The sequence below is a fragment of the Trachurus japonicus genome, chromosome 9, assembly GCF_045865225.1.
Source record: "Trachurus japonicus isolate A0001 chromosome 9, Traja_1.0".
Lineage (NCBI taxonomy): Eukaryota > Metazoa > Chordata > Actinopteri > Carangiformes > Carangidae > Trachurus > Trachurus japonicus.
Window position 1 is genome coordinate 1,271,248 of NC_140915.1, and position 15,414 is coordinate 1,286,661.

General features: G+C 40.0%; 2 protein-coding genes across 2 annotated transcripts in view; both read left to right on the forward strand.

The window, feature by feature from the left end:
• The window catches only part of LOC146980457 (dynamin-1-like), a 54,853-nt gene extending 53,793 nt beyond the window's left edge, over nucleotides 1–1,060 (forward strand). Inside the window, exon 23 of the mRNA XM_085785678.1 lies at nucleotides 966–1,060. Coding sequence (XP_085641804.1) covers nucleotides 966–1,026 — 61 coding nt within the window. The 3' untranslated portion in view covers nucleotides 1,027–1,060. The remainder of the gene's footprint in view (nucleotides 1–965) is intronic.
• A 5,263-nt stretch (nucleotides 1,061–6,323) lies between these two features.
• Nucleotides 6,324–15,414, forward strand: part of LOC146980458 (rap guanine nucleotide exchange factor 1-like) — a 40,700-nt gene continuing 31,609 nt past the window's right edge. The window contains exons 1-4 of the mRNA XM_085785679.1: nucleotides 6,324–6,448; nucleotides 6,660–6,784; nucleotides 9,973–10,184; nucleotides 13,541–13,697. Of these exons, the coding sequence (XP_085641805.1) occupies nucleotides 6,421–6,448; nucleotides 6,660–6,784; nucleotides 9,973–10,184; nucleotides 13,541–13,697 (522 nt within the window). The 5' untranslated portion in view covers nucleotides 6,324–6,420. The remainder of the gene's footprint in view (nucleotides 6,449–6,659; nucleotides 6,785–9,972; nucleotides 10,185–13,540; nucleotides 13,698–15,414) is intronic.

Consider the following 15,414-nt stretch of genomic DNA (forward strand, 5'->3'; position numbering starts at 1 on the left):
CTCCCCCAGATAACTCTGGTGTCATTCCAAGTGGTTGTGATGAAATGAGCTCCAGCCGAGAGGCGCGTATATCCGTATAATGGAGTCTACAGGGTCTAAATAACACATTATCTGCAGAGAAACTCCTTCATTTCACCAATATTTAGTTCTGATAGGCTAGTGCTATTCCCCTCTGAGTCCGGGGTTAGCTGTTATCAACATCCGGGGTCTGTAGGTTGACCTACTGACCTCTCACCTGGATGATGCACTGCAAAAACTCTAAATCTTACCAAGAATATTTGTCTTATTTCTAGTCAAAACAAATCTCATTCTACTTAAAATAAGACTCATCAGATTTAAAATGCAGCTTGTTTTTAGACACTTTTTACTTCTTTCAAGCAGATTTTCACTTAAAATAATCTGTTAGTGCAAGAGCAAGTTTTTCTTTCTTATTACAAACACAAAAAACTTGTTTTCACTGGCAGATTTTTCTACTTATTTCAAGTGAAGATTTGTTTGAAACAAGTGAAAATGATCTAAAAACAAGTTAATTTTTAGGTGAAGAGTCTTATTTTGAATATAAATGAGACATTTTGACAAATATTCTTGGAAGGATTTTGGGTTTTTGCAGTGTAGGTCAACCTACAGACCCCGGATGTTGATAACAGCTAACCCCGGACTCAGAGGGGAATAGCACTAGCCTATCAGAACTAAATATTGGTGAAATGAAGGAGTTTCTCTGCAGATAATGTGTTATTTAGACCCTGTAGACTCCATTATACGGATATACGCCGCTCTCCTCTGGAGCTCATTTCATCACAACCACTTGGAATGACACCAAAGTTATCTGGGGGAGGAAATGATCGGATTTTATGGTCCAGATTGTAAAAAAAAAGGGTAATTCCCCTTTAACCCTCTGACCTTACCTTACCCCTCTGACCTTAACCCTTTCTTGTCTCTCTGTTTGTGGTGGTGGTGTTTCCCAGTCGTCCCAGTAAAGGTAGCCCCGCCCACGGAGAGAGCCCCCAGTCCTCCATTGAGGGTTAACCTGCTCCAGTGTGTCTGTCTCTACTGATGATGCTGTGTTACTGTGAACCTTAAGAGTAATAACAATAACCATACTGATTATCGACACATTATATATATATTTCTATATATATATAAACAAACACTACCAGTCAGGAGTTTGGACACAGTGGTTGTTATTTATTTCTATCACTTTCTATGTCGTAGATTCAAAGTTCCTTGATAGTTCTGACATCTCAGTTTGAATCTATAATGTAGAAAGTGATAAAAATAAGGAAACACTACTGAATGAGAAGGTGTACGTGTCCAAACCTTTGGTAGTGTATGTATACATATATATATATATACATACACATATACTATATACATACATATATATGTATTTATGTATATATATATCGAATGATCAGCGATGTTCTACTGCAATATGAGTGTGTTTTGCGTCCCGCTATGTGAGACAGGTCATGTGACCATCAGCTGACATCAGGTTTATAACGTACTGTAGAGGACGTCCCAGGGTTTAGCCTGTCGCTAACCTAATGCTAAGCTAACGCTAAGATGATGCTAACCTCCAGAGGTCCAGACCTGCACACACAGCTAGCCTGTTAGCCTGTTAGCTAGCCTGTTAGCTAGCCTGTTAGCTAGCTGTATCATCGTCTGGTTGTGTTTTTATGCTGATTTATTTTCTTTACAGTGTAAAGTTTGTATATTGTTTGAACTTGTATTTAAACTTGTATTTATTGATCTATTTATTGATTAATTTATCACCTGTGTAGTTTTTATCGATGTTTAAAATGTTGAATCTGGCTCAACTGTGTTCTGCTGTCAAGTATTAGGTCTAGTGTCGTCTGTCGGCCTTTGATTTCACTGAACTAACTGGTTTTTGCTGGTTGTAACTGGTTTTTACTGGTTCTTACTGGTTTTTACTGGTTTTTACTGGTTCTAACTGGTTTTTACAGGTTCTTACTGGTTCAAACTGGTTCGAACTGGTTTTTACTGGTTCAAACTGGTTCAGACTGGTTTTTATTGGTTTGAACTGGTTCTTACTGGTTCTAACTGGTTTTTACTGATTCTTACTGGTTCTTACTGGTTTTTACTGGTTGTAACTGGTTCTTACTGGTTTTTACTGGTTGTAACTGGTTTTTACTGGTTCTTACTGGTTCTTACTGGTTTGAACTGGTTCAAACTGGTTCTAACTGGTTTTTACTGGTTCTTACTGGTTTTTACTGGTTGTAACTGGTTTTTACTGGTTCAAACTGGTTCTAACTGGTTTTTACTGGTTCAAACTGGTTCTAACTGGTTTTTACTGGTTCAAACTGGTTCTAACTGGTTTTTACTGGTTCAAACTGGTTCTTGGTTCTAACTGGTTTTTACTGGTTCAAACTGGTTCGTACTGGTTCTAACTGGCTGTGAAGTCAGTGGACAGAATTTGCATCGACAAACTTTCACCAGCTTCACTTCATTTTCTGTCGTTTCCTCAGATTCTTTGTTTCCTAAAAAGAGAATTAAGCTGTAGAATATAAAATACGTGAGATGAAGTGTTATCTTATATCATCTGGTTTTAATGAAGTCGACAAACAGGAAGAAGCGGTGATTTCCAGCTCCAGACAAAATGTGAACGTTAATGAAGATCGATATTCTTTTATAATCTGGTCCAATGAAAACATGTGTAGCGATATCGGTGTGGTTGTCTGTTGGTGTTAGTCCTCGTTGTGACTCTGTGTCTGTAGAGTTAGTGCAGCTCGGAGCAGCGTTCAACACGCCGGCCGCCAGAGTGTCTGTAGCTGTGGCGTGTCCTCGTGTCCATGGTAACGTCAGCATGGTTGTCGTGTGGTGTTGAAGCTTCTGGCGCTGCAGCCGTTGAACGCCGCTCGGCTGCGGTGGTTTGGTAGTTCTCTGTGTTAGTACTGATGTTTATATATATATGAAGACCATGGTACAGTATACCGTATATATGTGTGTGTGAGGAGAATATAAATATATATATATAGATCTATAAGACTGAAATATGCAGCGGCCCACACTGTAGTGTATGTGTGTGTGTGTGTGTGTGTGTGTGTGTGTGTGTGTGTGTGTGTGTGTGTGTGTGTGTGTATCTTAGTGTCATGTGATCAGGGCCAACAGACGTGTTCATGTGAATAAAGTCTGTGTGAATGAAGACGATGACGTCCTGTCTTTACTTGGTGAACTTGTTACCCAACACTAAACAACACAACACAGACACACACACACGCACGCACACACACGCACACACACACACACACACACACACACACACACACACACACACACACACACAGACAGACAGACACCATTTAAAAGCTCAGTTTGACTCTCCAGAATGAACATTGTAGATATCAACGTCTTTCTGACTGGTCCTAACTACATTTTGAATAGTTGGATTTTTTATTCCAGATATCTGTAATTCAGTTTTACCTCTTGTCAAAAAGAACATTTCAGATCCACAACTACGTTCTTCCTTCACTGTAACCATTCATGTGTATGGGGTTTGTCATTACAGATATCTACAATTCAGTTGCAGATATCCACTATGTGAATTACAGATATCTGGAACTGAATTATGACTAGTACTAATTCCAGTTACAGATATCTACAACGTCATTTCTCCTAGTCAAAACTTAATTACAGATATCTGAAAAGGGGCATCTTTTTCTCAATCTTAATTGAGGTGAATTAAAGATATCTAGAACTGGAATTATGACTAGTCAGAATCAAATTGTAGATATCTCAAACTGGAATTAGTACTAGTGGTAATTCAGTTACAGATATGTGTAATTCACATAGTGGATATCTGCAACTGAACTGTAGATATCTGTAATGACAAACCCCATACACATGAATGGTTACAGTGACGTCATTTGTCCTAGGAAGAACGTAGTTGCAGATATCTGAAATATTCTTTTCGACTTGGCAAAATTGAATTACAGATATCTGCAACACACATCCAGTCTGGCTTTTAAATGTTAAAAAGGCTTGACATAGTATGGGTATACATCTACCTTATCAAAAACCTCTAATAATTAGATATGCATATCGACCTCCTTGCTCAAATGTGAAATATTTAGAAGACTTAAGTTGTCTGGATAATGCAACTAATGATAATAAGGAAGAGTTTTTTTTTATGGGTGATCTGAATATAAACTGGTGTGATAACAAGAATAGCAACAGAACTAAATGAATGAGATTTACAGAAGGGTGTAATATGAAACAGATGGTGAGGAATGCAACAAGATGTTCTATAAGGAATGGCATACGTAGCCTACTGAGACATGCATTCATCTGATTCTTACCAGAGCACCACAACAGTGTTCAAGTGCGTGTGTTTCCTGTTGGTTGGTCTGACCACAATATTGTATCCATAACCAGAACATCTAAGATTCCAAAGAGACCACCTAGAATAATAGTAAAGAGGAGTTTTAAAAGATTTAACTGTGAGGAATTTAAGAGGGACTTGGCTGCATGTCCCTGGGAATTCAGATTTTTAGAGGAGAATTTATATCATGATGCCTCTGGATGTTTTACTGAACTCTGAACTGAGGTGATGAATCAGCACGCTCCAATTAGGAAACGGACTGTTAGATCCATGGATAGACGATGAACTTAACAACATTTTTATGGAAAGAAATGAGGCAAAAACTACATTTAAAAAATAAATCAACAGATCTATAGAAAATTAAGCAATTATGTACTGAAATTAAATTGACGTAAAAAGGCCTGTTTTTATATAGGCTGTATAAAAAAAAGCATTCACAGAGTGTGGAAATGACTCAAAAAGAAAACATGGAAGACAGTCAGAGGATTGTTGGGAACAAATGTTGCACAGTTTCCATCATTTGTTGAGGAGAATGGAAGAAAAATGACAGATTTTTCCAGTTCTGGAGATTCTCTCACTGATCTGATTGACAACAACATCATGCTAAAATAAAAAGGCAAGGCAGTTTTATTAGTATAACCCGTTTTTTACCAGCAGTTTGTCTCAAAGCGCTTTACATCCCATCATAACAACATCCTCTGTCCTTAGACCCTCACATCCACTGAGGAAAAACTCCATGGAAAACCAATGATTTACTCTCTGCCAATCAACATGCATATTGTAAAGGACCATTCCACTGCAACTGCTCTCATTGAGATGACAGAGCAACGGCTAGAAGAACAAATTGATTCGGGAAAATATGTCGGTGAACTATTTTTGGATTTTAGTGCAGCATTTGATTTGGTAGATGATAGTATGTTGATGTATGAAAAAGCTCCTTCATTACGCACTGTGGTCACTTTAACTCCTTGTTTTATCCACTGTTGCACCGTTACACTTTGTTTGATTGATGATTGTTAAAGGGATAGTTCAACATTTAGTCAAATTGGCCCATTGCCATAATAATCTCTATAGTCATAGCAGTAGGTTTGTTACCTTTAATTGTCGGTGCAAGCTGTTTTTAGAACGGCGGAGCAGAGCCGTGAGCTGCTCAGAGCTACGCTACGGAGGCTCATTATGGGATTTCTTGGTTTCCCTCATCAAACTCATCATCAAATACACAATCCAACAACTCCACAACGCTCTGGTGGACAAGTTGTGAGCTGCACATTCACCACGCTATGAGATAATAACACAACGTTACCACACAGAGTTGTTTTAGAGGGAAATACAGAGACTGATGATGAAAAACTGTCCCTGAAGGCAACACGCATCAGTGGTTTTACATGAATTTCCCTCTAAAACAACTCTGTGTGGTAACGTTGTGTTATTATCTCATAGCGTGGTGAATGTGCAGCTCACAACTTGTCCACCAGAGCGTTGTGGAGTTGTTGGATTGTGTATTTGATGAGTTTGATGATGAGGGAAACCAAGAAATGCCAGTCTTGAATCAGAGAAACACTGGGCTGGTGTTGTGTTGTGTGAGGGACAGGGGACATGAAGCTGCTGCACCGTGTGTCTGCAGCCAGAAGGTGGAGCTGCTGCACCACAGCCTGAGCATCATCACCACCACCACCATCACCATCATCATCACCGTCCTCAGTGAGAGGACTTCACTGAGACAGAAACAGGAAGAGAGAAAGAGAACGAGGGAAAGAGAGAAAGAGCCGAGAGCGGCTGGACGAAAGGCAAAGATAGAAAAATATTTAAAAAGAAAAGAAGAACAAAAAGAAGAGAGAAGAGAGAAGAACGACACGGACACACAGAACAAGACTGAGAGGATTTAAAACATGAGAACAGACGATTAAACTGATCTGTGACCAGGTCTGCCCGTCTCTCTCTGTCTGTCTGTCTGTCTGTCTGTCTGTCTGTCTGTCTGTCTGTCTGTCTGTCTGTCTGTCTGTCTGTCTGTCTGTCTGTCTGTCTGTCTGCCTGTCTGTCTGTCTGTCTGTCTGCCTGTCTGTCCTCCACCTGCAGCAGACATGTCCTCCCGGCCTGACAGTAAGACAGGTAAGCGTCTCGTCCTTCTGTCTCTAACGTCAACACCCGAAAAACTCACTTCCTCTTAGTTTGCTGCACTTTGCTGCTCAAACCGAGAGGCTTTTATTTTGTAGTTTCTGATGATGATGATGATGATGATGATGATGATGATGATGATGATGATGATGATGATGATGATGGTGAAGATGAAGGTGTTGACCCTCCTCCTCCTCCTCCTCAGCCTCTCAGTTTGCGAATCTCACCTTGAGACTGAAGGATAAGCTCCACTCACACAGGATCAAACACACCCTGTCACCGAGGAAACCATCGGATCCCAACCCGCTGCCACACACACCGCGGCCCAAGGTACACACACACACACACACACACACACACACACACACATGGACAAAGCTAATAGGCCAGGTAATCTAGCTCAGTTTGGACCCAAAATAGAACTAATTGTAAGAGAATTTCTATGAGGTGTCCAGAACAACATACTAAAAGTCCTAAGAAATCCTAGTTGGGGAAATATGTTTAATTCTCATCAATCCAACATTGATTTACTGTATAAAGTTTATGGTGCCAATACAATACACCCCAATGGGGCTATTTTGGACCATAAGTCAATTAGTGTTGAGCTCATTTGCATATTTAAAACTTGAAATACAGAAATGGTAATTAGTCTACTTTCATTGTGTGAAGTTTCATTGTGGTAGGAGTAAAGGGGAAAAAAAGCCTATACTCGGGTGTATTTTGGGCATTAGTGTATAGCTCGTTTGCATATTCAAATTAATAAATAAAAACTAAATATTACTTTTAAATGGATAGGCTTTCATTGTGTAAAGTTTCATTGTGGTAGCAGTAAAGGAAAAAAATAAGCCTATTCGGGTGTATTCATATTTGATTAGTGTATGGCTCATTTGCATATTCAAATGAATTTTCAAAGAAACTTGTAATACAAAAAATGTTACATTTCATAGATACTTTCATTGTGTAAAGTTTCATTGTGATAGCAGTAAAGGAAAACAATAGCCCCATTGGGATGTATTGTTGTATGGCCTAATTGGCACCATAGACTTTATACAGTAAATCAATGTTGGATTGATGAGAATTAAACATATTTCCACAACAAGGATTTCTTAGGACTTTTAGTATGTTGTTCTGGACACCTCATAGAAATGATGGATGGTGAAAAACATTCTGGTACAATTAGTCTGTCGGAAAACGCTATTTTTCCTGGACTATTACTGTATAAAGTCTATGGTGCCAAAACACCCCAATGGGGCTATTTTTTTCCTTTACTGCTACCACAATGAAACTTTACACAATGAAAGTAGACATGAAAAGTAACATTTTCTGTATTTAAGTTTCTTGGAAAATGAATTTTAAATATGCAAATGAGCTCAACACAAATTGACTTATGGTCCAAAATAGCCCCATTGGGGTGTATTGTATTGGCACCATAGACTTTATACAGTAAATCAATGTTGGATTGATGAGAATTAAACTTATTTCCCCAACTAGGATTTCTTAGGACTTTTAGTATGTTCTTCTGGACACCTCATAGCAATGATTTATGGTGAAAAACATTCTGTTACAATTAATCTGTCGTAAAACGCCATTTTGCCTGGACTATAAAGTCTATGGTGCAAATAAGGCCAGACAACAATACACCCCAATGGGGCCATTTTTTTTCTTTACTCCTACAACAATCAAACTTCACACAATGAAAGTATCCATGAAAAGTAAGTATTTTTTGTATTTCAAGTTTCTTGGAAAATTTATTTTAAATATGCAAATGAGCAAAACACTAATTGACTTATGGTCCAAAATAGCCCCATTGTGGTGTATTGTTGTCTGGCCTTATTGGCACCATAGACTTTATACACTAAATCAATGTTGGATTGATGAGAATTAAACATATTTCTCCAACTAGGATTTCTTAGGACTTTTAGTATGTTGTTCTGGACACCTCATAGAAATGATGGATGGTGAAAAACATTCTGTTACAATTAGTCTGTCGGAAAACGCTATTTTGCCTGGACTATAAAGTCTATGGTGCCAATACAATACACCTCAATGGGGCTGTTTTTTTCCTTTACTGCTATCACAATGAAACTTTACAAAATGAAAGTATCCATGAAAAGTAAAAATTTTTGTATCACAAGTTTTTTTTGGGATTAATCTGAATATGCAAATGAGCAATACACTAATGGAATATGCCCAAAATACACCTGAATAGGCTTGTTTGTTTGTTTTTCCTTTACTCCTACCACAATGAAACTTTACACAATGAAAGTAGACATGAAAAGTAACATTTTCTGTATTTAAGTTTCTTGGAAAATGAATTTTAAATATGCAAATTAGCTCAACACAAATTGACTTATGGTCCAAAATAGCCCCATTGGGGTGTATTGTATTGGCACCATAGACTTTATACAGTAAATCAATGTTGGATTGATGAGAATTAAACATATTTCCCCAACTAGGATTTCTTAGGACTTTTAGTATGTTGTTCTGGACACCTCATAGAAATGATGGATGGTGAAAAACATTCTGTTACAATTAGTCTGTTGGAAAACACTATTTTTCCTGGACTATTACTGTATAAAGTCTATGGTGCAAATAAGGCCAGACAACAATACACCCGAATAGGCTTTTTTTTTTTCTTTACTCCTACAACAATCAAACTTCACACAATGAAAGTATCTATGAAAAGTAACATTTTTTGTATTACAAGTTTTTTTTTTGGATTAATCTGAATATGCAAATGAGCAATACACTAATGGAATATGCCCAAAATACACCGGAATAGGCTTGTTTTTTTTTTTCCTTTACTCCTACCACAATGAAACTTTACACAATTAAAGTATACATGAAAAGTAACATTTTCTGTATTCAAGTTTCTTGGAAAATTAATTTTAAATATGCAAATTAGCTCAACACTAATTGACTTATGGTACAAAACAGCCCCATTGGGGTGTATTGTATTGGCACCATAGACTTTATACAGTAAATCAATGTTGGATTGATGAGAATTAAACATATTTCCCCAACTAGGATTTCTTAGGACTTTTAGTATGTTGTTCTGGACACCTCATAGAAATGATTTATGGTGAAAAACATTCTGTTACAATTAATCTGTCGTAAAACGCTATTTTGCCTGGACTATAAAGTCTATGGTGCAAATAAGGCCAGACAACAATACACCCCAATGGGGCCATTTTTTTTCTTTACTCCTACAACAATCAAACTTCACACAATGAAAGTATCCATGAAAAGTAAGTATTTTTTGTATTTCAAGTTTCTTGGAAAATTTATTTTAAATATGCAAATGAGCAAAACACTAATTGACTTATGGTCCAAAATAGCCCCATTGGGGTGTATTGTATCGGCACCATAGACTTTATACAGTAAATCAATGTTGGATTAATGAGAATTAAAGATATTTCCCACTAGGATTTCTTAGGACTTTTAGTATGTTGTTCTGGACACCTCATAGAAATGATGGATGGTGAAAAACATTCTGTTACAATTAGTCTGTCGGAAAGTCTGAGGGGGCGTTGGCCGACCAGCAGCGAGCCGTCATCAGTTCTCTGCAGTACTTCAAAGCCCTGGTGGACAAGCTGGGGCTGGACCGTCCCGGAGTGGACAAGCTGGTCCTGGACCAGTCGGCGGTGGGGGGACTGCTGGGCGGAGCCTCCAGCGGCGTCCTCGAGTCGGTCCAGAACCTGCTGCAGCTGGAGACACGCAGAGACAACAGGTAGGGGACAGTCATTTTAAGCCAAAAAAGGGGTCAACGTTGAACAAACTGCAACAGAACTCAACTGGTTTTGTTTCCTCAACATGTCCTGAGAAAAAGACCCAAATATATCCCATAATAGGCCTATTCATTATTGTTCTCACGTGAATAGGGTAACATTTTTAACCTTTAGATATCTCCATGAAAATTACTGAGTTGATTACTGACATTAAGACAAACAAAAAATGTATTACAAGTTTTTTTAAATTCTTTGTTAACATGAGCAAATTTGCATGAAATTTTGCATACATTTGCATAAATTTGCATAAACTCCACCGTTTTGACGGCACATGTATAAAGGTGCTGTGGTGGTACCGGCATGAAAACTGGAATGAGTCGACTCCATCGGTCAACCGACAAGAAACCACTTTACATTTCAAGATGACTGCAATTTTTCCAGAATCCGTCACTGCGGGAAGCACTCGTTTTATATGGTAGCCTAGCAACCTAGCTCATTAAAGGTACAGTTGGTAAGTTGACGAAGATGAGGAAACGGTCCTCAGATATAAATACACTAGAATGAATAATGATCTACACATCTATAAATACACACACACACACACACACACGTCTTGAGCACATGTCAGCTGTTCAGCTGCAGCAGAGGAAACTCCGCTGTTCTTGCTTCCCCGCAACGAGCGCTTTTTAAAAAAAAATATTTTTTTTATGAAGTTCCAGTAGCGACCGGCTAAAATACGTGAGTTTACTGTAAATCAGCGGATGTGTTTATGGTCTCCGTGCTGAGGCAGCGGGTCGGTTTGAGCTGCGTTCAGGCTGCAGTAAAACTTTATTGATCCATGGGCAGTGATCAGTGTCGGCGGCTTGTTAGCTGATTGTTCTCCAGTATGATCGTTACGCCTGAAACTCATCCAGTCAGAAACGTTCCACCGTGCAACAATAAGTACGATTAAAATGCGTTAATTTTTTTTAACATGTTAATTTTTGTGTAATTAATCTTAATTAACACGTTAAAGTCCCGGCCCTAATTAATAGTCTGTCTCTAACCTGTCTGTCTCTAACCTGTCTGTCTCTACCTGTCTGTCTCTCTACCTGTCTGTCTCTAACCTGTCTGTCTCTAACCTGTCTGTCTCTACCTGTCTGTCTCTCTACCTGTCTGTCTCTAACCTGTCTGTCTCTAACCTGTCTGTCTCTACCTGTCTGTCTCTCTACCTGTCTGTCTGTCTCTCTACCTGTCTGTCTCTCTACCTGTCTGTCTCTACCTGTCTGTCTCTAACCTGTCTGTCTCTACCTGTCTGTCTCTAACCTGTCTGTCTCTACCTGTCTGTCTCTAACCTGTCTGTCTCTCTACCTGTCTGTCTCTACCTGTCTGTCTCTACCTGTCTGTCTCTAACCTGTCTGTCTCTACCTGTCTGTCTCTAACCTGTCTGTCTCTCTACCTGTCTGTCTCTACCTGTCTGTCTCTACCTGTCTGTCTCTAACCTGTCTGTCTCTACCTGTCTGTCTCTAACCTGTCTGTCTCTAACCTGTCTGTCTCTAACCTGTCTGTCTCTAACCTGTCTGTCTCTACCTGTCTGTCTCTAACCTGTCTGTCTCTAACCTGTCTGTCTCTCACCTGTCTGTCTCTCTACCTGTCTGTCTCTACCTGTCTGTCTCTAACCTGTCTGTCTCTACCTGTCTGTCTCTAACCTGTCTGTCTCTAACCTGTCTGTCTCTAACCTGTCTGTCTCTAACCTGTCTGTCTCTAACCTGTCTGTCTCTCTACCTGTCTGTCTCTACCTGTCTGTCTCTACCTGTCTGTCTCTAACCTGTCTGTCTCTAACCTGTCTGTCTCTAACCTGTCTGTCTCTAACCTGTCTGTCCCTCACCTGTCTGTCTCTCCACCTGTCTGTCTCTAACCTGTCTGTCTGTCTCTACCTGTCTGTCTCTCTAACCTGTCTGTCTCTACCTGTCTGTCTCTCTACCTGTCTGTCTCTGTCTGTCTGTCTCTACCTGTCTGTCTCTAACCTGTCTGTCTCTCTACCTGTCTGTCTCTACCTGTCTGTCTCTAACCTGTCTGTCTCTCTACCTGTCTGTCTCTACCTGTCTGTCTCTAACCTGTCTGTCTCTACCTGTCTGTCTCTAACCTGTCTGTCTCTACCTGTCTGTCTCTAACCTGTCTGTCTGTCTCTAACCTGTCTGTCTCTCTAACCTGTCTGTCTCTACCTGTCTGTCTCTCTACCTGTCTGTCTCTACCTGTCTGTCTCTACCTGTCTGTCTCTAACCTGTCTGTCTCTCTACCTGTCTGTCTCTACCTGTCTGTCTCTAACCTGTCTGTCTCTCTACCTGTCTGTCTCTACCTGTCTGTCTCTAACCTGTCTGTCTCTCTACCTGTCTGTCTCTCTAACCTGTCTGTCTCTACCTGTCTGTCTCTCTACCTGTCTGTCTCTACCTGTCTGTCTCTACCTGTCTGTCTCTCTACCTGTCTGTCTCTACCTGTCTGTCTCTAACCTGTCTGTCTCTCTACCTGTCTGTCTCTCTACCTGTCTGTCTCTACCTGTCTGTCTCTACCTGTCTGTCTCTAACCTGTCTGTCTCTACCTGTCTGTCTCTCTACCTGTCTGTCTCTACCTGTCTGTCTCTACCTGTCTGTCTCTACCTGTCTGTCTCTAACCTGTCTGTCTCTCTACCTGTCTGTCTCTCTACCTGTCTGTCTCTAACCTGTCTGTCTCTCTACCTGTCTGTCTCTCTACCTGTCTGTCTCTACCTGTCTGTCTCTCTACCTGTCTGTCTCTCTACCTGTCTGTCTCTCTACCTGTCTGTCTCTACCTGTCTGTCTCTCTACCTGTCTGTCTCTACCTGTCTGTCTCTCTACCTGTCTGTCTCTCTACCTGTCTGTCTCTACCTGTCTGTCTCTCTACCTGTCTGTCTCTCTACCTGTCTGTCTCTCTACCTGTCTGTCTCTAACCTGTCTGTCTCTCTACCTGTCTGTCTCTCTACCTGTCTGTCTCTAACCTGTCTGTCTCTCTACCTGTCTGTCTCTCTACCTGTCTGTCTCTCTACCTGTCTGTCTCTCTACCTGTCTGTCTCTAACCTGTCTGTCTCTCTACCTGTCTGTCTCTCTACCTGTCTGTCTCTACCTGTCTGTCTCTCTACCTGTCTGTCTCTACCTGTCTGTCTCTCTACCTGTCTGTCTCTACCTGTCTGTCTCTACCTGTCTGTCTCTAACCTGTCTGTCTCTCTACCTGTCTGTCTCTACCTGTCTGTCTCTAACCTGTCTGTCTCTCTACCTGTCTGTCTCTACCTGTCTGTCTCTACCTGTCTGTCTCTCTACCTGTCTGTCTCTACCTGTCTGTCTCTAACCTGTCTGTCTCTCCACAGCCAGAGCGTCTCCGCCTGTCTCACTCGTCTCTACCTGTCTCTGGCTCAGCTGATCCGATGGGTCGATCAGGTGATGCTGCAGGGCGTCGCCCCCGACAACAAGGAGTCCACGGCCAGGGTTACCACGGTGATCAGGGCCGTGCTGGACGGGGTCAAGGTGAGTCCGTCCTCTCCGTGTCTCGTCTCTTCGATGCTCACACAGTCTTTCAATTCAATTTCAATTTCAATAAACTTTATTGGCATGACTGTGATAGGGTGACATCAGGTAAATTGGGCCATCAGGTAAAATGAGCCAGTTAAGGTTTGAGCCTCCTAGCTTTTTAAGTTTTAACAGGCAATGGCTGTAAATGATTTCAAATTGTTGCTACAACTGTACTTGAAAAAAAACAATTGATTTGAGTGGTCTCTTGTTGCTGTTGTGGGTGGGACAATGCCTTATATTCAGCCTGCTGAGGAGAAGTGTGCGAAAAGTGGCCTGGCAAACAAATTTCACTTGAAACTGATAAGGTTGATAACTCCGTAAAAAAAACAGATCTACAATAAAAAATGTGATTTATAATACACATTGTGATTCCCCCCATTGGATAGAATGCAAAATTCTTGCCAAGCTTACTTATTTTTAATTTAAATGCATTTTTTGTGGGTGGCTCAATTTACCTTAATGCATCATGGTAAATTGAGCCATGCATTTCAGCTAAAATGGGCCACATACAAAACACAGTCTTACACTGAAGTTACACAGAAATTGAGGCTGCAAAACATGTTCAAAGTTAGATATATATTATTATCCAAGGTTGGTCAGTGCCACTCATGGTGCCATTAGCACTGTGGGGGAAAAAATGGCATCTATAATGCCACACACACACATACATTCACACACAGTAAAAGAGCCTATAACATAGTCAGTTAACAAAGAGCATAGCAACAACATGATCATGCAATTTTAAAATGCATTTTAAGATTAAAAAATGTCTTCAACCTCTTATGTTTTTACTGTTAATGTTAAGTTTAGTGTTGTAGTTTAGTAGTAGTGTCAATTAATTATTAAAATTTTAATGATTTCTGCTAAAATTACTGTGTTGTTCTCTCTTGGCCCAATTTAACTGAACGGCTGGCCCATTTTACCTGAACCTTCATCGTACCTCGAGAGGGAATATCCCGATACTTTAACTCTCATAATTCCAAAATAATTATACTTTTTAATTTTTTTTTCACACAGAAACATTTAAGAGACCTATGTCGATTTTTAAAAATATCAATGGATTTCATGCATAGCGTTTTTGATGGTCTTATTAGTCGTTTACCAAAAAGTGGCCCATTTTACCTGACTTCACCCTATACAATATGCCAAAGCATTGGGGCAGCAATACAAATACAACAACAAATAGATGTTAATTAATTAGTAATAATACAGAATAAATAAGTAAAAAAAAAATAGAAAATAAAAGAAAAAAATATATATAAAAAGTGAGGTGCATGTGTGTGTGTACAGACAGAGGTAATCAAACAATTAGTATAGTATCATTTAGCAGGAATAATCAGGTGAAGAGCAGCTGCTCATATCCACCACTTTCCGGAGAATGACGCTGGGTGTCGCCATGACGATCCATTCCACCGTTACTGTATTGTTGATAGCATAGACTGGTTGATAGACATCGGCCGTGACGACTTTATTTATAATCATCACCTCATTTTAATGAGAACAATACGGACGAGGTTTTAGCTTAAAGGGATAGTTCAACATTTTGGCAAATTGGCCCATTGCCATAATCGCTATAGTCATAGCAGTAGGTTCATTACCTTTAATTGTAGGTGTAAGCTATTTTCAGTGCGGCGGAGCGCAGCAGCTGGCTGCTCAGAGCTACGCTATGGAG